Genomic DNA, 24,795 nt, shown 5'->3' with positions numbered 1-24,795 from the left:
TTTTGAGCCTCGTTGTGGCGTCTAAACCCAGGGGAAGCTGAGGCATGGGTCAGATGGTCTAACCCCAGGGGAAGCTGAGGCATGGCCTGGGTCAGATGGTCTAACCCCAGGGGAAGCTGAGGCATGGCCTGGGTCAGATGGTCTAACCCCAGGGGAAGCTGAAACTCCATTTTGATGTGAAAAGAAGCTGCCTGTTAAAGGGGGGACCCGTTTTGGAGAGCAAAACTTCAGATGTAGATGGTAAAATGAAAAATATCTCATCTCACCCCCCACCCCATCCCGGTCCCACTGTACTAGTGATGTTTTGCTTAATTTGGGTTACTTTTGACATCCTCCGCATTCTATCAAGTAATAATACTGAAAATAATAATAAAAACTAATTTTAACCCTTTAATTTGGCGTGTACGTGTGTGAATATCACTCTTGACATTTCTTTTGTCCCATTTGATGTGTATTAAAATATATATTTTTGAGAATCTGCGGTTTGATCATTTTAATGTTCAGTATAAGGGTTGGGGACCAAGGTTGGGGACCCCAGCACACCCTGTGGCTCTCGGAGATCAGGGTTGGGGAGTGGACCCTTGTTCTAGGTAACATAAATATCAATAGGTGGAAGGAAGGATAATACATTTGGAGAAATGTCCATGTGTAAACCGCGCATATCCGCCTTCTGCATAAACTGTTCGCAGGATTATGTGACGTCGTTTAAACGTCGCTGTCCCCGAATTGCGCCCGAAGATCGCATGTCCAGCAGGGGGCGGTATTGCGTCAACTGTTTAATACAGGAAGTGACGCGGTGACGTCACGACGTCACCCCGGTTTGAGAAGATGGCGACGGCCAAGGTGAAGCAGGACATGCCTCCTCCGGGAGGTTATGGACCCATCGATTACAAGAGAAATCTTCCGAAACGGGGATTCTCTGGTCAGTAGAATACGGCTTTGTTCTAGTCTTGAAACTGTCTGCTTGTTCCCCCCCCCAAAAAAATGCACTTGCAGCAATAGTGTGCCGGTCTAGCTAGGCTGCTAAAGTTAGCTAACGATTTTATACACACAGGTTTCTTCTGTTTACTGTCTGTATTTTGCCTCAGATTTTAATAATGCGACGTTATGGGACATCAATCTGAACTAACCCAGTGCGGCCAAATAACGAGTCTGCTATATAGCTAGTTTGTCGTTTTCTGTAGTTTGGTTAGCCTGCGATCTACACTTGTTGTTGCGCCCTGATTACACTAACATTACTGGTAAAACGACTGACAGTGTTACGGTTGACAGTGCTAGCTTCCTGCCTACGTTATTTACTTCGTCTAACATTGTCATGTGTGTTGTTATGTTGAATTGCATGTGCTGAATGTAATGTACACGTGTTCTGTCCGACAAGTGAACTAAGGTCGGTTCAACAGCTGACTTGGCATACATCTCCTGATGCATTCTAGTCTAAAGCTAGATAAGTATTGCATCTACGGCAACGGGCAAATACACGGGTGCAGGTTTTCATGTTCCATGTTAAACGTTTGGCAATATGAATATTGTTAATCTTGTCCATTTTATTTCAGGGTACACAATGTTTGGAATCGGTATTGGCGTCATGGTTTTGGGATACTGGCGGTTGTTCAAATGGAACAGAGAGAGGAGGTAAGATCATTGCTACCGGATTAGTTAATGCCCCAAGAACAACTAAATGGCCATTGATTTATTAACAACATATCCTTCGGGCAGGGACCAGCAAATCTGGTTTCCTAATCCAAATTTAGCCCTGGTTTTCATTTCTTGGTTTTCAATTAGCTGGGCAATTAATTCTACTGATTAGCCAGATTGTCTTTACACCTAGCTCCCAGGTAAAGGGAGGGTTAACACACCTGACTCCCATGTAAAGGGAGGGTGAACACACCTGACTCCCAGGTAAAGGGAGGGTGAACACACCTGACTCCCAGGTAAAGGGAGGGTGAACACACTTGACTCCCAGGTAAAGGGAGGGTGGTCACACCTGACTCCCATGTAAAGGGAGGGTGGTCACACCTGACTCCCATGTAAAGGGAGGGTGGTCACACCTGACTCCCAGGTAAAGGGAGGGTGGTCACACCTGACTCCCATGTAAAGGGAGGGTGGTCACACCTGACTCCCATGTAAAGGGAGGGTGGTCACACCTGACTCCCAGGTAGAGGGAGGGTTCACCCAGCGGGCCTCCCAGTACCAGCCACATACCTGCGTCAAAGACGAGTAAAAACTCCATCTTATTGGCAAATGGTGTTTACATAGGGCCTTTATCCAAAGCGCTGTACAATTGATGCTTCTCAGGGTTAGGTGTCTTGTTCAGGGACACTTCAACACACCCAGGGCGTTAACGAATCGGCAAGCCTCCGACTGCCAGGCGACTGCTCTTACTGCCTGAGCCAATGAGACGACTGCTCTTACTGCCTGAGCCAATGTCGCCCCGGTAACAGCAGCCTTGTATTAAAAGCCTGGTTGCTGTTGCTATGGCAGCTCAAGGCATGATTGTTGCGTGTGAAATGCGTTGCGAAACGTGTGTCTTGCTGCTGCTGATTACACCTCGGATGCACGATGTCAATAGTCAGTATTTGGCTTCCCACATTGGCTGCTTACATTACATTTACTCTTCAGTTGCTCTCATCCAGAGTGAAGTATGGTAACTGAACACACCAGTGTTACTCTCAGGAATAGCAAAATGCAGGATCACCAAGAAGATACTGAGGCCTGTTTGTAATGTAAACCTAAGAAAGATGCCACTAGGCCAATGAGCTCTAGCACGGCTGTAACTATATCTCAGGGCGACATGGCTCAGGCAGTAAGAGCAGTCGTCTCATTGGCTCAGGCAGTAAGAGCAGTCGTCTCATTGGCTCAGGCAGTAAGAGCAGTCGTCTCATTGGCTCAGGCAGTAAGAGCAGTCGTCTCATTGGCTCAGGCAGTAAGAGCAGACGTCTCATTGGCTCAGGCAGTAAGAGCAGTCGTCTCATTGGCTCAGAGCGTAAGAGCAGTCGTCTCATTGGCTCAGAGCGTAAGAGCAGTCGTCTCATTGGCTCAGGCCGTAAGAGCAGTCGTCTCATTGGCTCAGGCAGTAAGAGCAGTCGTCTCATTGGCTCAGGCAGTAAGAGCAGTCGTCTGGCAGTCTGGAGGGTTGCCGGTTCGATCCCCCGCCCGGGCTGTGTCGAAGTGTCCCTGAGCAAGACACCTAACCCCCAAATGCTCCTGATGAGCTGGTCGGCTGCCTTGCATGGCAGCCAATCGCCGTCGGTGTGTGAGTGTGTGTATGAATGGGTGAATGAGAAGCATCAATTGTACAGCGCTTTGAATAAAGGCGCTATATAAATGCCGACCATTTACCATTTACCATTTAACTATACTTATCCAAACCTGAAGAGATGAGTCTTCAGACTGGAGAAATGGGCAGGGTTTCTGCTGTTCTGACTGCAGTGTTGGGGTACAGGGCAGGGTTTCTGCTGTTCTGTCTGCAGTGTTGGGGTACAGGGCAGGGTTTCTGCTGTTCTGTCTGCAGTGTTGGGGTACAGGGCAGTGAGGGGTGTGTTTGTGTGTTACAGGCGACTGCGGATCGAAGAGTTGGAGTCGCGGATAGCACTGCTACCACTGCTACAGGCAGAGAAGGACAGGAGGTCAGACACACACACACACACACACACACACACACACACACACACACACTCACACTCACACACATACACTCTCACTCACACACACACACACACACATACACTCACACACACACACACACACACATACACTCACACACTCTCACACACTCTCACACAGACACTCACACGCACAGGCACGCACACTCACACACACACACACACACTCACACACTCTCTCACACACACACACACACACTCACACACTCTCACACACACACTCACACACTCACACACACACACACACACACACACACACACACTCACACACTCTCACACACACACTCACACACTCACACACTCACACACTCACACACTCTCACACACTCACTCACACACACACACACACACACACACACACTCACTCACTCACTCACTCACTCACTCACTCACTCACTCACTCACTCACTCACTCAATGGTGAGAGTAACGCTAATCGAATGGTCCCTGTTATTATTTAAGTAGGGGAGACCGGGGCTTGTTGTCACATGGGTAAGTCGTCACACTGTTAATATTTTCACAACCAGAGGGCGCTACTTAAAAGTGCCTCTATATGGTCTGATGTCATATCCTGTCTGGGAAAACCAGAGCACACTGTAAAGTGAGGGGAGCACATATTTCCCATTTTTCACATTTAAAAGTAAAAAATATCAACTTGATATGTTTTGTAATAATCTTCTTCTAGTTAAAAATCTTAACAATTATACATTTGCACTTGTTATAGGAGAGAATAGTGTGTCTTGTTGCACTTTAGCTAGTGTCCTGCTTTAAGCTAACATTGCTTACATTGCTAACATTAGCAAACATGGCAGTTTGGGACAACTTACCCGCTCATGGGGCAACATGTCACATGTTCACACTCACTATTTAAATGCCTATAAGTCTGCACTGAAACAAGATATGAAAATGAAATGAATACAAAATATATGCCTGAGACTTTGTTCTTTCATTCGGTATGAAATTTTTAACAATATGATGTATTGATCCCAAGATATATAAAAGAGTGTAAAAAGTGTGACAACAGGCCCCGGTCTCCCCTACTTGCTATGCCAACAGACTGTGCCAAGTCGCTATCCCTGTGACTGTGACACACTACTCTGACTCAGGTGTGATCTATTAATCTCTTCTTCTGCCCTTCCATTTCTCTCTCTCTCTCTCTCTCTCCCTCCATCCCCCTCTCGCTCCCTCCCTCTATTGCAGGACGCTGAGAATTATGCGGGAGAATCTGGAAGAGGAGGCGAGGATAATGAAAGATGTTCCTGATTGGAAGGTAACATGATGTGTAGAGATGGGGGATTGTAATGAAATGGGCGATTGTATTGACATGAGGGATTTGTGCTGATGCTTCTCCTGTAGCTCCCAGTAGGAAACACACAGCAGGTAAAGGGGGAATTTAGATCAGGGCACTTAAAGGTACAATAGGTAAGATTTTTGTGGTAAAACATTGTTGCAAGACCCTTCCTATCATTGAAAAAGGCTCACTGACATGGTGACTCACCCTCTGCCTGTGTTTATAGTGCTTAAGTTCAGGTTTCTAAATATGCAGTTAACGGCCCGACACTCTGTACCAAAAAACTGTACAATAATTCAAGCTCATTGGTTTGAAATTGGCGTTGACGTTTCAATGTCAGTGCATTCACAGAGAAGGGGGAGGGATAATCAGTGTTGTGGCTTGAGGGCGTTTGCTGCTGCAATTCCTCTCTTGACCGTTAAGACCTATTGTACCTTTAGTACAATGTTAGTTAGATACCCTGGTGGGTATTTCACAAAGCAGGATTAAGGAGTTAGGTGGATAAGTGCACTCAGTAAAACCTGGAGCGCTCCCAAACCTACAACATGGACTACAGTAAAAGGAGCTGTTGTGGGTTTTACTCAGTGCAGTTATCGAGCTAACTCCGTAATCCTGCTTTGTGGGTTTTACTCAGTGCAGTTATCCAGCTAACTCAGTGATCCTGCTTTGTGAAATACCCACCAGGGGTATGAATGAATAATTAGAGTTGCGTAAATCGCATTCGATAAGATTATCTGCTAAGAGCCTAAAATGTGGCATTGTCTCCAATAAGAACATTCAGAAGACAAAAATATGCTGCTTAAAAATACCGGTAAAATACCAGGGTAAAAAACTTTTTTGTGGTCCCCTGAATAGCACCTTCAGACAGTTTCACGATTTAGCATCGTGAAATGGCATTAAGAACTGGCATTTAAGCTTAACCTGTGTCCGTGAAACAAGCCCCTTCTGCAACAAACGTTGTTTAACGGCTGCTTTTCACCGCGTGAGGGAGCTCTCTGAGTCTCTGAGCCTGTGCCCGGGGCCGCATGTGCCCGGGGGGCTTGACTGGGACCCGGAAGGTACCCACGATAAGATCCACACCGCTGTCGGGCCCTTAACCCCACATTGCTCCAGGGGAAATTGTGCCCTGCTTAGTCTAATCAACTGTAAGTGGCTTTGGATGAACTAGGCGGCCTGTAGCGTAGTGGTTAAGGTACATGACTGTAGTGTAGTGGTTAAGGTACATGACTGTAGTGTAGTGGTTAAGGTACATGACTGTAGCGTAGTGGTTAAGGTACATGACTGTAGCGTAGTGGTTAAGGTAAATGACCCTGTAGCGTAGTGGTTAAGGTACATGACTGTAGCGTAGTGGTTAAGGTACATGACTGTAGTGTAGTGGTTAAGGTACATGACTGTAGCGTAGTGGTTAAGGTACATGACTGTAGTGTAATGGTTAAGGTACATGACTGTAGTGTAGTGGTTAAGGTACATGACTGTAGTGTAGTGGTTAAGGTACATGACCGGGACCCACAAGGTCAGTGGCTCGATCCCCAGTGTCGCCACTATAAGACCCGCACAGCCGTTGGGCCCTTGAGCAAGGCCCTTAACCCTCCATTGCTCCGGGTTAGGCCTGCTTTGTCTAATCCACTGTACGTCTGCTGAAATGCCATTAGTGTAATGTAATGTAACTGACGTGCTCTCTTCTGCCCCCTGCAGGTTGGAGAGAGCGTCTTCAACACTGACCGCTGGGTCCCTCCCATCAATGAGGAGCTGTTCAGCCTCCGGACGGATGAGAGCCTGGTGCACAAGCGCTTCGGGTTCCACTGGGCCCTGTGAGGCCTCGCTCTGACTCCACACTGCCCCCTGGAGGTCAGGAGGAGGAGCTGCTCTGTGTGGCTTCAGTGCTGTTCATTGTACATGTTAATTATTAAAATTTCTTTTCATTATTCCTCCCCCCAAATACGCCTGGATTATTTGTTTTTTGTGGTACAAGTGTGTTTCTGTGACGATGGCTTTAAAACATAGTTTTTCACCTTTGAAGGCAGCAATCATCAAATCTGGATTTTGAATCCAAATCCAGCCATGTTTTTTTTTTTTTCATCCTGGGTAATTAACTGAACAATTAGTTCCACTGATTGGCTGGGCTTCACTGGTAATTGAGAGCAATTGAGTTCTAGAACACTGACTTAAGAAAAAACACATTCCACGGAAACATGCTCTTCAAGAGCAGGGCCCGTATTTAAGCAGGAGGCTGCACTTTGACATTAAAGACGGCCTTGTATTCAGTGACTTCAGAGGTGGAGCACTTGATGTTGAAGTGGTATTGGCACCCCCCCCCGAACCGGTTTTTCATCTCTGCTGAGAATGTTTTCTCAACAACGACACTTTTTCTGCTGACGGGGCGTTTCCCCCGTGCTGGCACTGCGTTGGACGGCGGAGGTTTCATCCGTCCTGCTCACCGACGCTCCAAACGCACCGTCCGCCAAATCACCCATTACATCAAGGTTATTTAGCTGAAGCTTTTACCCAAAGTCACTTACGGTTGATTAGACTAAGCAGGGAGCAATGTGGAGCTCAAGGGCCCGACAGCTGCACTGATCTTATCGCGGCTTCACCAGGCCTTCCAGGCCCCGGTGCCTCAGCCACTAGGCTACAGGCTGCTCTCCACACAAACGCACCCATTCTGGTGGATCTTGGGCTCCCCCCTTGCCCTGTGGAGTGTCTCGTGACAGACCCTCTGTGAAACGTGCTGTCTAAATAAAATTTAAGTGATAAATGCTGATGTAACAATCACGACTGGTAATTGACATCGGCTAGTAATCGTAATTGGTTTGTTTTTTCTTCCTCTCCCCTCGGTAAGGTCAGCTGAAATAGGAGAGCGAGTTGGAGCTGTGTGTCAGCTCCATGTGATTTTACACTTTAGCTCTATCGCTCAGCAGCTCGAAAACCGCAGAACCACTCCAGCGTCCGCTGGGGCTCCCTAACCCTGGAGGTCCTGCAGGGAGCAGGGTTCCTGACAGCACGCTGAAGGCCGGGGTTATCGCTGGGCTTCTTCTGCACCTGGTGCTTACTTGATTGTTCTAGAGCACTGTCTAAGAATTCTGAAAAAGAAACGTTCCAAAAGAAAACTCGTCAAAAGGGTTAACTGACAGAAGGATGGGTCGGGCTAATCACTGGGTTTACACCCCCACCCCCCACACACATACACACACACACACACACACATTCTCCATTCTCCTGCTACACAGCCTCAGGTTGTGTTGACTTGAGCTCTGTTCAGCCAATCGGTTTGGTCCCCTGTGAGTCACCCCGCTCCGTGATTGGCCGCTGTGGCCTGGTGGGACAGGCTGATGAAAACACACACACCCCCAAAGCTACCGGCAGCAGAGAGATGGTGGGGGGGGACCTACAGCAGTCAACGGGAGAGGAAAAAAAAAACAGATTTTAGAGTGAGAGTGTGAGACAGGGACACACACGCTGGTGTACACACACACACACACTTTCACAGTCTGCAGCGGGTGCGCAGAATACACACAGGCACACAAATTGGTTTTTCGACTGAGAGTGAAAGACAGAGAAAGAGACTCAGTGAAAGACAGAAAGACAGATTGAGTGAAAGAAGAAGAAGAAGAAGACTGAGTGGAAGAAAGAGAAAGAAAGAAGCAGAATACTCCTGAGCGCCCGTTTGGTCAACTCTGCGGGAGCCTCCCCGGCCGTTCTGACTCCGAGCCGCACAGACCAGGCGAGAGATGAACCACAGCCCCACGGAGACGGGCGGGCCCGCCCAACCGCTGCGCTACCTCAGGTGAGAGGGTCCCGGGACACCCTGGGGGGGGGATGTTTGGGCATCCGGCGTTTCTGTGGCTCTCATTGGCTCAATTTCAGGAGTAAAGCTCTGTAGAGCTGCCAGCCTGTTTTTCGCAGGTCATACACACTGTTTTGGTCCCATTCTGCGTGTTTATAGCAGGTCATACACACTGTTTTAGTCCAGCCTGTGTGGCTGTTTTAGTCCCAGTGTGTGTTTTATCAGGTTATCCACACTATTTTAGTCCACTCTGTTTAATGATGCCACTATGGCAAAGGGCTAGTAACTGTACATTAGGAGTTTTCGTGGAAGAGCTGCCAAACTGAAGCTGTGTGCGTGTACGAGTGTGTGCTTGTAGATGAGAGTGTGTGTGTGTGTGTGTATGTGAGTGTGTGTGTGTGTGTATGTGCAGGAGAAGCGAGAGAGAGAGAGTGTGTGTGTGCGTGCGTGCGTGCGTGCGTGTGTGTGTGTGTGCAGGAGAAGCGAGAGAGAGAGTGTGTGTGTGTGTGTGCGTGTGAATGAGTAGTGTTTATGTGTGTGGATGTGTGTGTAGAAGAGAGAACATGCATGTGCGTGTATTCTCCTCTGACGTCTCTCATTAACAAGGCATTTCTGCCTGCTGAACTGCTGCTGACTTGTTTTGTTTTTTTGCACCATTCTTTGCAAACTCTAGAGACTAGTGTGTGTGAAATCCCAGGAGATCAGCAGTTTCTGAGATACTCAAACCACCCTGTCTGCCACAAACAATCATTCCACGGTCAAAGTCACTTAGATCACATGTTTTCCCCATTCAGATGGTTGATGTGAACATTAACTGAAGCTCCTGACCCGTATGTACACGATTGTATGCATTGCACTGCTGCCACACGATTGGCTGATTCGATAATCGTCAAGTAATCGTAGGTACCTAATAAAGTGCTCGGCGAGTGTGTTGTGGATGGCGTGGGATCGAGCCAGCTCCGCATGGCAATGCACACAATGCGTATGGGAGGGCTTAGTCATTGCTCTTGGAGGGCTTAGTCATTGCTCTTAAAGGGCTTAGTCATTGCTCTTGGAGGGTTCAGTCATTGCTCTTGGAGGGCTTAGTCATTGCTCTTGGAGGGCTTAGTCATTGCTCTTGGAGGGCTTAGTCATTGCTCTTGGAGGGTTCAGTCGATAAGGCGCTCGTAAGACTGCGTGTCAAAGCCGCGTATGAAAAGCTCTTCCACTGCACTGCCGGACTCCGTCCTGCCCCTGACTGCCACTAATTGATTAGAGTTTATTTTGGCGGTCGCTCATCATTCCTTTCATGTTCAAATATCACCCCCCACCCCCCCACCCCCCTCCTGTAGAGTCACTTCCTGCTGGCTGTATAAATGCCCACCAGACTAGATCATACCAGATCAAACCAGACCACACTAAACCAGACCAGACTCGACCAGACCAGTCTCGGTCAAACCAACCAGGGAAGTATGAGGTAGACCTGGCAATGCCGCACCAGTCCATATCAAACCAGACCAGGCCAGCAGGGTCCAGGGAAGTCCAGACCAGACCAATGAGCCCCTGACCTTCACGCACCCAGAGGGACACCATACCCCCGTGCAGTATCTGAGAGACGGTCTGGTCTGGTCTAATCCAGTCTGGTCCGGTTTGCTCTGGTTTTGACCTGGTCTGGTAGCTGTGTGGGGTATTGGCAGGCGGGGGGGGGGGGGCAGGACCGTTGAGCGTCTGTGTGTACGTCCAGGTCTGAGGCTCTGTTGTTTACCGCGGCTCCCTGAACCCGCCATCTCTGGCAGCTCAGCTACGGCATAATTGCCCCTCTGTGTGCGGGGCTTTATTTATAGCCCCCGCTCCTGAATGCTGTAATCAGAGAGCAGGCACAGGAGCTGGGCTGAGTCTGAGGGCCGGGGGGCGGGGAAGGGGGCCGTGATTTGTCATCAAGCAACGGTCTCTGCCTGGGGAAAAAACTCAACTTAGAGCTCAGAGACGAGTTGATTTAGGTTATCTCAGGGGGGGTATCTCAGGGTGGTTCAGTGCTTGGTCAGCTGAATTTCACCTTTAAGAGAAAGGCTGTGTGTCTGACTTTATGAGAGTTGTTGCTTCACACAAGCTTCCAGCAGAGCCTTGTTTTTGGGGTGTTTTCGGGTGGGTGCGATGGGGCATCTACAGTAACTGACGATACAGAAAACACGACATGCAGCGGCTTCAGAAAGTATTCAGACCCCTTCACCTTTCGCACACCATATTGTGTTGCAGATTTAATTTTAATTGAACTTTGGGTAGGCAGATTGATGGGCAACAATGGCAATTTCATCCATTTAAAATTTAATCCACAACACAATAAAGTGTGCAAATTGAAGGGGGTCTGAATACTTTGTGAAGCCACTGTAACTCTGTCCACGTTGTCCTTGCTAGACGTGGATGCGGATATCCTCTCTCTTTTTCTCTGGATTTCCATTCGGATAGTGTTATAGGTCAGGAGTGTCCAGAAAGGGTCGGTGCGGGTGCAGATTTTTGTTGCAGCCCAGCGCTAAGACACCTGATTCTTCTTATCGAGGACGTGAATGGAGACGGGGATGGGTTCATCAGCTCTGAAGGCCAGCCAGCACCCACCCTGGCTGCCTAATGTCACAGGACAGCAGCCAGCTCCTGCGATGGAGATTTCCCAGAGGGGTTGGGCTTTTTACTTTTTTCTTTGGGAAACCTTTTCTGAAATATCAGCAGAGATCCTCCTGGGGATCTCCCTCCAGAGTTCTTCCTGTAACAGTCAGAACCCCCCCCCCCCCCCCCCCCCCCCTCCCCAGGGCCCCCCCAATCCATCCGCCACCCTCCCCTATTGTGAAATGGGCATGTGTTGCCCTTGGCGACAGTCCCAAAATGTCGTCCCTTCTGCTGGTGAGCTCAGAAAGTCCCCAGGACCTGCATACAGCGCTGTCATGGGATTTACCCCCCCCCCCCCAAATCTCAGCCTATCAATCAATCATCCCTCTCTCTCTCACTCTCTCCATCTCTCCATCTCTCCGTCTCCTGCCCCCGAGGTCCATCCTCTCCCAAATAGCCACGGAGACTGACAGGTCACATTTGGGAACGCACCGTTTTCGGCATCCCGGGGGGGGGGGGGGTACGGAGAGGCGGCACCCAAAAATAAAAACTATTTAAATTCTGAAATCATCAAAAGATTCCACCAGTTTAGCACACTGTCTCCACAGCCGGGTCAGCGGTCTCCAATCGTGTGTCACTGCGGTTTTCATTCCAACCATCCACCCCCCGGCAACCATCCCCCCCCGGCAACCATCCACCCCCCCGGCATCTTCCCCTAACTAACACACCTACGTAAGCTACGTAAAATCAACAGGCGAGGTGATTGGTCGGAATGAAAACCCTCTGTGGCACACGACTGGACACCACTGAACATGTAGCGTAGTGGTTGAGGTACATGACTGGGACACACAAGGTCGGTGGGTCTAATCCCGGTGTAGCCACAATAAGATCCACACAGCTGTTGGGCCCTTGAGCAAGGCCCTGAAGCCTTGCTCAAGGCTCACCTATTAGGTCTGAGCTGCCGGCTCGCTTTAAAAGCGAAAAGAAAATGTCTGCTTCACCAGGACCAGTGTGGGGGAGCCCCCCACCCCACCCCACCCCTGCCCCCCGCCCCCTACCTGTTAGCAGCTGTCAAAGGTAGGTTGAGGTGGGGGGGGGCCTCCTGCAGGCCACTGGAGGCTACCGTCCGCCCCCCCCCCAGTGCCCTCATTAATAATGGAGGGGGAATCGTAATCCTCCCTGCATGACACATCTGTTACCCCCATAATAGCCGCTCAAAATGATGCCTCCTGGACTGGGGATTAATGTGGGGGGGGGGGGACACACCATTCATTCAGTGGCCAGGAGACAGGAAACGAGACACAGAATGAAAACGAACGAACGAATGAAACGAACAGGAAAACGGACTACGGTAAGCACAGAGGGTACAAATACACGAAAACGCTAGGGACTTGCACAGAACTGATGCAGAAAAACACGGAACCTGACAGTCCACGGCGGCCAGGGTGATGGTGTTCAGCAGTGCCGTTAGATAGACGGGGACATTTCTACACCATCAAAAGCTGGCCTGATGGCTGATGTGTGGGTGGGTTTCAAGAGACTAGTTAGCGGAGATATTACACTCACCTGGCAGCACTGTGCCAATTAAACTGCACCCAATTAGCAGAAGGAAAGTGTTACTGGAAAGTTTAATGATGCCATTTATTCGGTGAATTTACGAGGCATTTCGTCTACAGTCTTTGTTCGCTCCCCATACTACTAACAAATACCACAAACTAAATAAATGAACTATGGATTGATACCAGTACATTTTCCACCTGCCTGATGTATCCCTTTGATTTCATAACAAAATTTATATTTGTGTCATTATTGCTGCCGTCATTACCTTTCATTCATTCATTTTGATTAAATATATTCTGTACAATAACTGAGCATTATAAAACAATTCCCTGGCGTAAAATCCAGCTATGACCAGCTTAACATTACCAGCTACCAGCTGTTTCTACAAATAAATTGAGCTGGTCAAACCATGTTGAGTATGGAGCTGGTCTGAACTGGTCAACTGCCTACCGGCTGTTTCAACACCTAGCTTGAGCTGGGTTGCCCCTGTCAGCTCGCATATCGCGAAAAAAAAAAACAACAACAAAAAAAAGACGCGCTGTTTTCGGGGAAGATATCAGCAGAAGGCCTGACGTGTTTGTTGCTGGTGCCGCGGGGGCACTTCGGGGATCTGCCGGAGGAGTTAACGGGAAACACGAGGCCATTAACGTGGCGCCTCTGCCGCGGCGGTAAACAAGCTCATTAGGCGACAGGTGACTGGCGATGGGCAACGGCCAATGAACGGGCTGCCAGGATGGAGGAGCAGGGCGGACAAAATAAGGGACTCCCCCCCCCCCCCCCCCCAAGAGAGGAGAGATGGAAAAAGCCTCAAGGCTTTGAGCCTGCCTGTTCGTTTAGCGCGTATGAGCGTTCTCCTGGTGCGGCAGACAGGTAGCCCAGCACACGCCTCCATTTTGTTCTCATTGTGAATTCGGTCTTGTTACTGTTGAAGCTGAAATAATTTGTTTCGATGATCTTATTAATGAAGTGGTGCTACTGCTACCAAGTGCAATATTATGTCAACGAGTGTTCTGCAGAGGCCAGATTTACTTTCCCACGGAAGCTCGCAAACTCCGGCGGTTACCGGAGGTATTGCAGTTTAGTAAGACTCTTATTACACCGTGTATATGCGCATCTGGTGACAAAAGTCCCCATAATCAAACATGGCGGCCTCCATGAACTGGCTTCATCCGCTAATGAGCAGCTCACATAGGAATCCAGGTCTTGTATATCTCAACGGCGTTCTGCACTCTGAGAAAGCAACGGGACCTGCTGTTCACTGTTTAAGTGAGAAGCAAGGAGGTAGGAACACAGGAATTGGGTATCTGCTGAGCCTATAGCATTGATCATTAAATCACGGTCCTCTAGGGCTGAGAACTGCTGGTTTTTCCACCCTCCCTTTCCCTAGGAGTCAGGTGTGAAGACAGTCTGGCCAATCAGTACCACAAATTGCTTAGTTATTTGCCCAGGTGGAAAGAAAACCATGGCCGGATTTGGATGTAAGGTCCAGATCTGATGATCCATGGTCTATAGCAATGGTTTGTAGCAAGGCAGATCTTATATGGACCCTTCTGATCTTAACATCTAGCGAAGGACCAAAAACCGTAACTCCGTTATCGATGAAACTCTGAGAGTCTGTTAACAATGTTTTTTATTTGTTAGTAAACTGGAGGCGGCTGCCATAGAGACGGAGCTTCTGAAGGACTACCACTTCGGCAAGCAGCAGCTGATTGAGCTCTGGGGCCATGCCTGTGCCATCGGCATCGTCAAGGTGAGCACTCTGTATTTAAAATGTGCCCCCCGCCACCTTAGTGACCCCTGACCTGTCCCCCTGTCGCCCTTCCAAACACCTCTTTCAGCCCCCCCCCCCCCCCACACACACACACCAGCTGTGTGCTGATTGGTTGCTTGTGTTTGTCTGTAAGAGTAGAAAAACAGGGACTGTTCTGCCAACTTCAGGTGATGAACCCCAGAATAGTTCAAGCTAGGTTTCGAAACAGCTGGTAGCTGGTGATTTCAAGTGTAGTGTTCAATGACTGGGGGCCGCAAGGTCAATGGTTTGATCCCTGGTATAGCCACAATAAGATCCGCACAGCCGTTGGGCCCTTGAGCAAGGCCCTTAACCCTGCATTGCTCCCCAGGTGCTGCACTGTGGCCGCCCACTGCCCTTCCCCGGCTGTTCGCCTGGCCATTCCCCCGGCTCTTCCCCGGCTCTTCCCCGGCCGTTCCCCCGGCTCTTCCCCGGCCGTTCCCCCAGCTCTTCCCCGGCCGTTCCCCTGGCCGTTCCCCCGGCTCTTCCCCGGCCGTTCCCCCAGCTCTTCCCCGGCCGTTCCCCCGGCTCTTCCCCGGGCGTTCCCCCGGCTCTTCCCCGGCTGTTCCCCCGGCTCTTCCCCGGCCGTTCCCCCAGCTCTTCCCCGGCCGTTCCCCCAGCTCTTCCCCTGGCTGTTCCCCGGCCGTTCCCCCGGCTCTTCCACGCGGTGTGTGGAACCATCCTGGGCTCATCAGGCTTGGGGGCGTGTGCGTGATGTTGCCGCCGAGCCGGGGGAGGGGGGGGGGAACAGGAGACACACAGACGCAGATTACCACCCCTGTCCGTCAGGGCGGGCCCCTCTGGGGGCAGGATTACAGTGTGTCTGCCGCTCTGAGTGAACACAGTCATTACCTCGCCGAGGAAGCGGAGGGCAGGGGGTGGGGGCTCGGGCATTTGTGAGCTTGTTCTTTAAAGCTTGAAAATACACTCAAAAATAGACCGGGTCGTGTCTTGGCATCGCTAATCTCTAATTTCCTCTCGTCCCCTTTTCTCTCATTCTCTCCCAATCTTTCTTTCTCTTTTCCTCTCTCCCCTTGTCTTTTTCTCTCTCCCTTTTCAATCACTCTCTTTCACTCTCCCCGTTTCTCTCTCCCCCTCTCTACCCGTCTGTTTCTCACTCTCTCCCTCTCTCCTCTCTCTCTGCAGGCCTTCCCTCTCTCCTCTCTGGGGAAGAGGCAGCCCACGGTGCTGGTCGTCTGCGGTCCCGATCAGAACGGCTGTATTGGGCTGGTGTGCGCTCGACACCTGCGCATGTTTGTGAGTCTCACACGTTATGTACTGACCCTGTAGCGTAGTGGTGAAGGTACATGACCCTGTAGCGTAGTGGTGAAGGTACATGACCCTGTAGTGTAGTGGTTAAGGTACATGACCCTGTAGCATAGTGGTGAAGGTACATGACCCTGTAGTGTAGTGGTGAAGGTACATGACCCTGTAGTGTAGTGGTTAAGGTACATGACCCTGTAGCATAGTGGTGAAGGTACATGACCCTGTAGTGTAGTGGTGAAGGTACATGACCCTGTAGCGTAGTGGTGAAGGTACATGACCCTGTAGCGTAGTGGTGAAGGTACATGACCCTGTAGCGTAGTGGTTAAGGTACATGACCCTGTAGCGTAGTGGTTAAGGTACATGACCCTGTAGCGTAGTGGTCAAGGTACATGACTGTAGTGTAGTGGTTAAGGTACATGACCCTGTAGCGTAGTGGTTAAGGTACATGACCCTGTAGCGTAGTGGTTAAGGTACATGACCCTGTAGCGTAGTGGTGAAGGTACATGACCCTGTAGCGTAGTGGTGAAGGTACATGACCCTGTAGCGTAGTGGTGAAGGTACATGACCCTGTAGCGTAGTGGTTAAGGTACATGACCCTGTAGCGTAGTGGTTAAGGTACATGACCCTGTAGCGTAGTGGTCAAGGTACATGACTGTAGTGTAGTGGTTAAGGTACATGACCCTGTAGCGTAGTGGTTAAGGTACATGACCCTGTAGCGTAGTGGTTAAGGTACATGACCCTGTAGCGTAGTGGTTAAGGTACATGACCCTGTAGCGTAGTGGTTAAGGTACATGACCCTGTAGCGTAGTGGTGAAGGTACATGACCCTGTAGTGTAGTGGTTAAGGTACATGACCCTGTAGCATAGTGGTGAAGGTACATGACCCTGTAGTGTAGTGGTGAAGGTACATGACCCTGTAGTGTAGTGGTTAAGGTACATGACCCTGTAGCATAGTGGTGAAGGTACATGACCCTGTAGTGTAGTGGTGAAGGTACATGACCCTGTAGCGTAGTGGTGAAGGTACATGACCCTGTAGCGTAGTGGTGAAGGTACATGACCCTGTAGCGTAGTGGTTAAGGTACATGACCCTGTAGCGTAGTGGTTAAGGTACATGACCCTGTAGCGTAGTGGTCAAGGTACATGACTGTAGTGTAGTGGTTAAGGTACATGACCCTGTAGCGTAGTGGTTAAGGTACATGACCCTGTAGCGTAGTGGTTAAGGTACATGACCCTGTAGCGTAGTGGTGAAGGTACATGACCCTGTAGCGTAGTGGTGAAGGTACATGACCCTGTAGCGTAGTGGTGAAGGTACATGACCCTGTAGCGTAGTGGTTAAGGTACATGACCCTGTAGCGTAGTGGTTAAGGTACATGACCCTGTAGCGTAGTGGTCAAGGTACATGACTGTAGTGTAGTGGTTAAGGTACATGACCCTGTAGCGTAGTGGTTAAGGTACATGACCCTGTAGCGTAGTGGTTAAGGTACATGACCCTGTAGCGTAGTGGTTAAGGTACATGACCCTGTAGCGTAGTGGTGAAGGTACATGACCCTGTAGCGTAGTGGTTAAGGTACATGACCCTGTAGCGTAGTGGTTAAGGTACATGACCCTGTAGCGTAGTGGTTAAGGTACATGACCCTGTAGCGTAGTGGTGAAGGTACATGACCCTGTAGCGTAGTGGTTAAGGTACATGACCCTGTAGCGTAGTGGTTAAGGTACATGACTGTAGTGTAGTGGTGAAGGTACATGACCCTGTAGCGTAGCGGTGAAGGTACATGACCCTGTAGCGTAGTGGTGAAGGTACATGACCCTGTAGTGTAGTGGTTAAGGTACATGACCCTGTAGCATAGTGGTGAAGGTACATGACCCTGTAGTGTAGTGGTGAAGGTACATGACCCTGTAGTGTAGTGGTTAAGGTACATGACCCTGTAGCATAGTGGTGAAGGTACATGACCCTGTAGTGTAGTGGTGAAGGTACATGACCCTGTAGCGTAGTGGTGAAGGTACATGACCCTGTAGCGTAGTGGTGAAGGTACATGACCCTGTAGCGTAGTGGTTAAGGTACATGACCCTGTAGCGTAGTGGTTAAGGTACATGACCCTGTAGCGTAGTGGTCAAGGTACATGACTGTAGTGTAGTGGTTAAGGTACATGACCCTGTAGCGTAGTGGTTAAGGTACATGACCCTGTAGCGTAGTGGTTAAGGTACATGACCCTGTAGCGTAGTGGTGAAGGTACATGACCCTGTAGCGTAGTGGTGAAGGTACATGACCCTGTAGCGTAGTGGTGAAGGTACATGACCCTGTAGCGTAGTGGTTAAGGTACATGACCCTGTAGCGTAGTGGTTAAGGTACATGACCCTGTAGCGTAGTGGTCAAGGTACATGACTGTAGTGTAGTGGTTAAGGTACATGACCCTGTAGCGTAGTGGTTAAGGTACATGACCCTGTAGCGTAGTGGTTAAGGTACATGACCCTGTAGCGTAGTGGTTAAGGTACATGACCCTGTAGCGTAGTGGTGAAGGTACATGACCCTGTAGCGTAGTGGTTAAGGTACATGACCCTGTAGCGTAGTGGTTAAGGTACATGACCCTGTAGCGTAGTGGTTAAGGTACATGACCCTGTAGCGTAGTGGTGAAGGTACATGACCCTGTAGCGTAGTGGTTAAGGTACATGACCCTGTAGCGTAGTGGTTAAGGTACATGACCCTGTAGCGTAGTGGTTAAGGTACATGACCCTGTAGCGTAGTGGTGAAGGTACATGACCCTGTAGTGTAGTGGTGAAGGTACATGACCCTGTAGCATAGTGGTGAAGGTACATGACCCTGTAGCGTAGTGGTTAAGGTACATGACCCTGTAGCGTAGTGGTGAAGGTACATGACCCTGTAGCATAGTGGTTAAGGTACATGACCCTGTAGCGTAGTGGTTAAGGTACATGACTGTAGTGTAGTGGTTAAGGTACATGACCCTGTAGCGTAGTGGTTAAGGTACATGACCCTGTAGCGTAGTGGTTAAGGTACATGACCCTGTAGCGTAGTGGTTAAGGTACATGACTGTAGCGTAGTGGTGAAGGTACATGACCCTGTAGCGTAGTGGTTAAGGTACATGACCCTGTAGCGTAGTGGTTAAGGTACATGACTGTAGTGTAGTGGTTAAGGTACATGACTGTAGCGTAGTGGTTAAGGTACATGACCCTGTAGCGTAGTGGTTAAGGTACATGACCCTGTAGCGTAGTGGTTAAGGTACATGACTGTAGTGTAGTGGTTAAGGTACATGACTGTAGTGAAGTGGTTAAGGTACATGACTGTAGTGTAGTGGTTAAGGTACATGACCCTGTAGTGTAGTGGTTAAGGTACATGACTGTAGTGTAGTGGTTAAGGTACATGACCCTGTAGTGTAGTGGTTAAGGTACATGACTGTAGCGTAGTGGTTAAGGTACATGACTGTAGTGTAGTGGTTAAGGTACATGACTGTAGCGTAGTGGTTAAGGTACATGACTGTAGTGTAGTGGTTAAGGTACATGACCCTGTAGTGTAGTGGTTAAGGTACATGACTGTAGTGTAGTGGTTAAGGTACATGACCCTGTAGTGTAGTGGTTAAGGTACATGACTGTAGCGTAGTGGTTAAGGTACATGACTGTAGTGTAGTGGTTAAGGTACATGACTGTAGCGTAGTGGTTAAGGTACATGACTGTAGTGTAGTGGTTAAGGTACATGACCCTGTAGTGTAGTGGTTAAGGTACATGACCCTGTAGTGTAGTGGTTAAGGTAAATGACTGTAGTGTAGTGGTTAAGGTACATGACTGTAGCGTAGTGGTTAAGGTACATGACTGTAGTGTAGTGGTTAAGGTACATGACCCTGTAGTGTAGTGGTTAAGGTACATGACTGTAGTGTAGTGGTTAAGGTACATGACCCTGTAGTGTAGTGGTTAAGGTACATGACTGTAGCGTAGTGGTTAAGGTACATGACTGTAGTGTAGTGGTTAAGGTACATGACTGTAGCGTAGTGGTTAAGGTACATGACTGTAGTGTAGTGGTTAAGGTACATGACCCTGTAGTGTAGTGGTTAAGGTACATGACCCTGTAGTGTAGTGGTTAAGGTACATGACTGTAGCGTAGTGGTTAAGGTACATGACTGTAGTGTAGTGGTTAAGGTACATGACTGTAGCGTAGTGGTTAAGGTACATGACTGTAGTGTAGTGGTTAAGGTACATGACCCTGTAGTGTAGTGGTTAAGGTACATGACTGTAGTGTAGTGGTTAAGGTACATGACTGTAGTGTAGTGGTTAAGGTACATGACTGTAGCGTAGTGGTTAAGGTACATGACTGTAGTGTAGTGGTTAAGGTACATGACTGTAGCGTAGTGGTTAAGGTACATGACTGTAGTGTAGTGGTTAAGGTACATGACCCTGTAGTGTAGTGGTTAAGGTACATGACCCTGTAGCGTAGTGGTTAAGGTACATGACCCTGTAGCGTAGTGGTGAAGGTACATGACCCTGTAGCGTAGTGGTTAAGGTACATGACCCTGTAGCGTAGTGGTTAAGGTACATGACCCTGTAGCGTAGTGGTTAAGGTACATGACCCTGTAGCGTAGTGGTGAAGGTACATGACCCTGTAGTGTAGTGGTGAAGGTACATGACCCTGTAGCATAGTGGTGAAGGTACATGACCCTGTAGCGTAGTGGTTAAGGTACATGACCCTGTAGCGTAGTGGTGAAGGTACATGACCCTGTAGCATAGTGGTTAAGGTACATGACCCTGTAGCGTAGTGGTTAAGGTACATGACTGTAGTGTAGTGGTTAAGGTACATGACCCTGTAGCGTAGTGGTTAAGGTACATGACCCTGTAGCGTAGTGGTTAAGGTACATGACCCTGTAGCGTAGTGGTTAAGGTACATGACTGTAGCGTAGTGGTGAAGGTACATGACCCTGTAGCGTAGTGGTTAAGGTACATGACCCTGTAGCGTAGTGGTTAAGGTACATGACTGTAGTGTAGTGGTTAAGGTACATGACTGTAGCGTAGTGGTTAAGGTACATGACCCTGTAGCGTAGTGGTTAAGGTACATGACCCTGTAGCGTAGTGGTTAAGGTACATGACTGTAGTGTAGTGGTTAAGGTACATGACTGTAGCGTAGTGGTTAAGGTACATGACTGTAGTGTAGTGGTTAAGGTACATGACCCTGTAGTGTAGTGGTTAAGGTACATGACTGTAGTGTAGTGGTTAAGGTACATGACCCTGTAGTGTAGTGGTTAAGGTACATGACTGTAGCGTAGTGGTTAAGGTACATGACTGTAGTGTAGTGGTTAAGGTACATGACTGTAGCGTAGTGGTTAAGGTACATGACTGTAGTGTAGTGGTTAAGGTACATGACCCTGTAGCGTAGTGGTTAAGGTACATGACTGTAGTGTAGTGATTAAGGTACATGACCCTGTAGCGTAGTGGTTAAGGTACATGACTGGGACCCGCAAGGTCGGCGGTTCGATCCCCGGTATAGCCACAATAAGATCCTCACAGCCGTTGGGCCCTTAACCCTGTGTTGCTCCAGGAAAGGATTGTCTCCTGCTTAGTCTAATCAACTGTACGTCACTCTGGATAAGAGTATCTGCCAAATGCCAATAATGTAATAATGTAATGTTCACACTGCTCATGTTTGTGAGCGACACACGTTATGTTATATCTCAGGTTTGTTTTACTGTTGTGACTTTCACGTTTCAACAATGACATTGGGTAAAATCAACAGCCATGATACTTCGTTGAAGTTAACGGTGAGAGCAATGCTAATCGGAATGACATAGAAATGACCTGCTGTGTGACAGGAGTGTGAAACTAAGGCCGCAGGGGGTGGGTTTTTGGGGTTTCCCCGCCCATGAAGGTCTTGAGAACAGTGATTTAAATGAAGCCCGGGTACAGAGGCCACCCCAAACGCCTGCGGCCATGACAGCAGTTTGACGCCTGTGTGCTGTGCCAGCTCATATCCCTCAGTCTGTGGCAGGTTGCTGAGAACTCCGTTTTTCTCCTTCTCTCTCTCTCTCTCTCTCTCTCGATCCCCATGTTTCTCTCTTTCCCCGTCGGTCTCTTTTGCTCTTGCCTCTTGTTCTTGTCTCCCTCTTCCACCCTCTCTGCCCCATCTCTCTCGGCCTCTCTCCTACCCTCTCTCACTCCTCCTCTCTCTCCATCCCTCTCTGTCCGCCCCACCCCTCTCCCTCCCTTTCTCTCTCCTCTCCCTCTCTTTCCCCTCTGCCTCCCTCTCTCTTCTGCCTCCCTCCCTCTCTCCCTCTCCCTCCCTCCCTCTCTCCCTCTCCCTCCTTCTCCCCATCCCTCTCTCTCTCCTCTCCTTCTCTCTCTCAGGAGTATGCGCCAACCATTTTCTACCCGAAGCGGTCGTCCCACTCTCTGCACAAGGACTTCATGGTTCAGTGTGAGAGGATGGACATCCCCTTCCTGTCCTATCTCCCCACAGAGGTGCGTCATGGGAAATTCAACAATGAGCCCTTTTTGGTGCGAGGTCACAAATATGCTGAAGAGCGTTCTAAAGCTGTGGCTATCACTGCTGCCGATTGAGTTCAAGAACACTCACATAGTAATAAAGAATAAAATAAAAGTAGCATGTTTAGTGCAGAATGCTTTGTTTTGTGTGACAGTCAGCAGCTTGCCAGGCTTGTAACCAGAGCTGCCAGCGTTGGCCTTTTCCTGCGACACTGGCTGAACTGTCACTGATTCTGTGTACTGACGTGGGATCGGAAAGGCGACTAACATTTTGGCCTTTTCCCCCCTAAAATCCTGTCAGCTCAATAAAACTGTGCAGTGCGCATCGAAATGACCAGGATGGAAGCATTCCCAAGCTGAAAATTATGACATTTTTGTTGTCATAAAAACTTGTTGGCTCTAGGGAACCAGTTGGTAGTTTTGTTTGTGTGTGTATGTGTGTTTTTTAAGAATGAATGGCGTTGTTGTTTCAGTCAGTGTTCTAGAACTGCGCGGCTCCTCATCGCCGGCGGCGATTGTTGTCACGGCAGCATTGGAACGTTGGGTGGGGAGCACTCTGAGCGCGTGCGTGTCTGACGCCCAGGCTGGATGTGTCGTGCAGGTGCAGCTGATCAACGACGCCTACAACCTGGTGGTGGACGCCGTGGCCGGGCCCGAGACGGAGCTGGCGGACCTGGGCGAGCCGTACGGCGGGATCCTGCTCACGCTGAAGCAGCTGAAGATCGCCGTGGCCAGCCTGGACGTGCCCTCAGGTAACGCCCCCCGTCCCGCAGTGAGCTGGCAGTGCGACAGGGCCACGGGGAGCCTCGGGGCGACGCGGCCTGACACGCCGCTGGGTTCTCTCTGCACTACTGATAGGGGCGGCTGGTAGCGTAGTGGTTAAGGTAAATGACTGGGACACGCAAGGTCGGTGGTTCTAATCCCGGTGTAGCCACAATAAGATCCGCACAGCCTTTGGGCCCTTGAGCAAGGCCCTTAACCCTGCATTGCTCCAGGGGAGGATTGTCCCCTGCTTAGTCTAATCAACTGTATGTCGCTCTGGATAAGAGCGTCTGCCAAATGCCAATAATGTAATGTAATGATACACCATGAGCTGAAAAGGGTGTGATGGCCTGTTCTCATCCTTACGTAAAGTCCCGCTCGCATAAAGCCACTCAAATACACACAGGACCAGTTCCACAGATTAAGCCTGGCGCTAGACCAGGGGTTGGAAACTGTGGTCCTGGAGAGCCACAGGGTCTACTAGCTTTTGCTTTCACCTTAAAATCAGTGACCGATTCAGACCCAAGAAACCAGGTGAGGCGAGTCAACTGTGTAATCGACTGCTTTGATTGACTGTTTAAACGCCAAGTAAAAACAAAAGCTGCTAGCACACCCTGCAGTTCTCCAGGACCAGGGATTCTTCCCACAAAACTCATCAACTCATCGTTGGCACATAGGGGTGGCCTGTAGCGTAGTGGTTAAGGTACATGACTGGGACCCGCAAGGTCGGCGGTTCGATTCCCGGTGTAGCCACAATAAGATCCGCACAGCCGTTGTGCCCTTGAGCAAGGCCCTTAACCCTGCATTGCTCCAGGAGGGATCGTCTCCTGCTTTGTCTAATCAACTGCATGTCACTCTGGATAAGAGCGTCTGCCAAATGCCAATAATGTAATGAAAAAAACTGAGTTTAGTCCAGGACTAAGCTTATTCTGTGACCATGAAAACCAGCCCCACAATGCACTTGTGCAGAGTGTCCGCGGTTTCATCCGTCACCAGAATGCACGTGTGAAACGCTGTGGAATTTGTCCCTTTATGCTGAAGGATGGGAGGCGGAAGGGGACAACTCCGACGGAATAACTCCGGAAGTTCTCATCTCCCTGACGGCGCCAAAGAAGTGCGCTGCCGGGTTTTCCGGAAAGCATTTCCTGGCCGGCCGCTTCCTGCCTTTCGACATCCAGAGGAAGTACGAGCTGAACCTGCCGGAATATTCCGGAACGGACTGTCTGGTAGAACTGTAAACGGTCCCTGCATTTTCCTGTGGCTTTTCCCCAACTGAAATGACGTACACTGCAACAGGGATCAGCAACTCGCAGTCCTTTAGCGCCAAGAATTTCTGGTTTTCCACCCGCCCTCCTATTAACCTGAGAGTCAGGTGCAAAGTCGTTTTGGCCAATCAGCAGCACTAATTACCTGTAGGAAAAGAAAACCAGGGCTGGATTTAGATTCAAGGGCCAGAGCTGATGATCCCTGCGCTACAATGTTCAGAAGTAGAGAATATAATCAAGACATTTCAACACTTTCAGATGGTCTTGTGATATATATTAATACATATATAGATTACTCTTAAATATATTTATCATTAAATTAAATTTAAAAAAATAGGTCCACATATTTATCTATTGCAAT

General features: G+C 49.3%; 3 protein-coding genes across 4 annotated transcripts in view; all 3 read left to right on the top strand.

Moving 5' to 3' along the window:
- LOC133129616 (transcriptional repressor p66-alpha-like) overlaps positions 1-115 on the top strand; it is a 37,111-nt gene extending 36,996 nt beyond the window's left edge. For both annotated transcript variants that reach the window (XR_009708830.1, XM_061243826.1), the window contains one exon: positions 1-115. This exon is cut by the window's left edge. The gene's annotated coding sequence lies outside the window, so the exon portion shown is untranslated.
- A 653-nt stretch (positions 116-768) lies between these two features.
- On the top strand, positions 769-6,891 carry ndufa13 (NADH:ubiquinone oxidoreductase subunit A13). Its single transcript, XM_061242197.1, has 5 exons — positions 769-922; positions 1,554-1,632; positions 3,555-3,626; positions 4,862-4,931; positions 6,648-6,891. The coding sequence occupies exons 1-5, from the start codon at positions 829-831 to the stop codon at positions 6,765-6,767; spliced, it is 435 nt and encodes a 144-aa protein (XP_061098181.1). The 5' UTR covers positions 769-828; the 3' UTR covers positions 6,768-6,891.
- A 1,497-nt stretch (positions 6,892-8,388) lies between these two features.
- LOC133128567 (yjeF N-terminal domain-containing 3-like) lies at positions 8,389-24,795 on the top strand. The gene is made up of 6 exons (XM_061242196.1): positions 8,389-8,736; positions 14,518-14,626; positions 15,812-15,922; positions 22,270-22,383; positions 23,009-23,159; positions 24,211-24,795. The coding sequence occupies exons 1-6, from the start codon at positions 8,681-8,683 to the stop codon at positions 24,405-24,407; spliced, it is 738 nt and encodes a 245-aa protein (XP_061098180.1). The 5' UTR covers positions 8,389-8,680; the 3' UTR covers positions 24,408-24,795.

The sequence above is a fragment of the Conger conger genome, chromosome 5 (assembly GCF_963514075.1).
Source record: "Conger conger chromosome 5, fConCon1.1, whole genome shotgun sequence".
Taxonomy (NCBI): Eukaryota; Metazoa; Chordata; class Actinopteri; order Anguilliformes; family Congridae; genus Conger; species Conger conger.
Note: the sequence above shows the minus strand (reverse complement) of the source record. Positions and strands in the feature narration are given on the sequence as shown.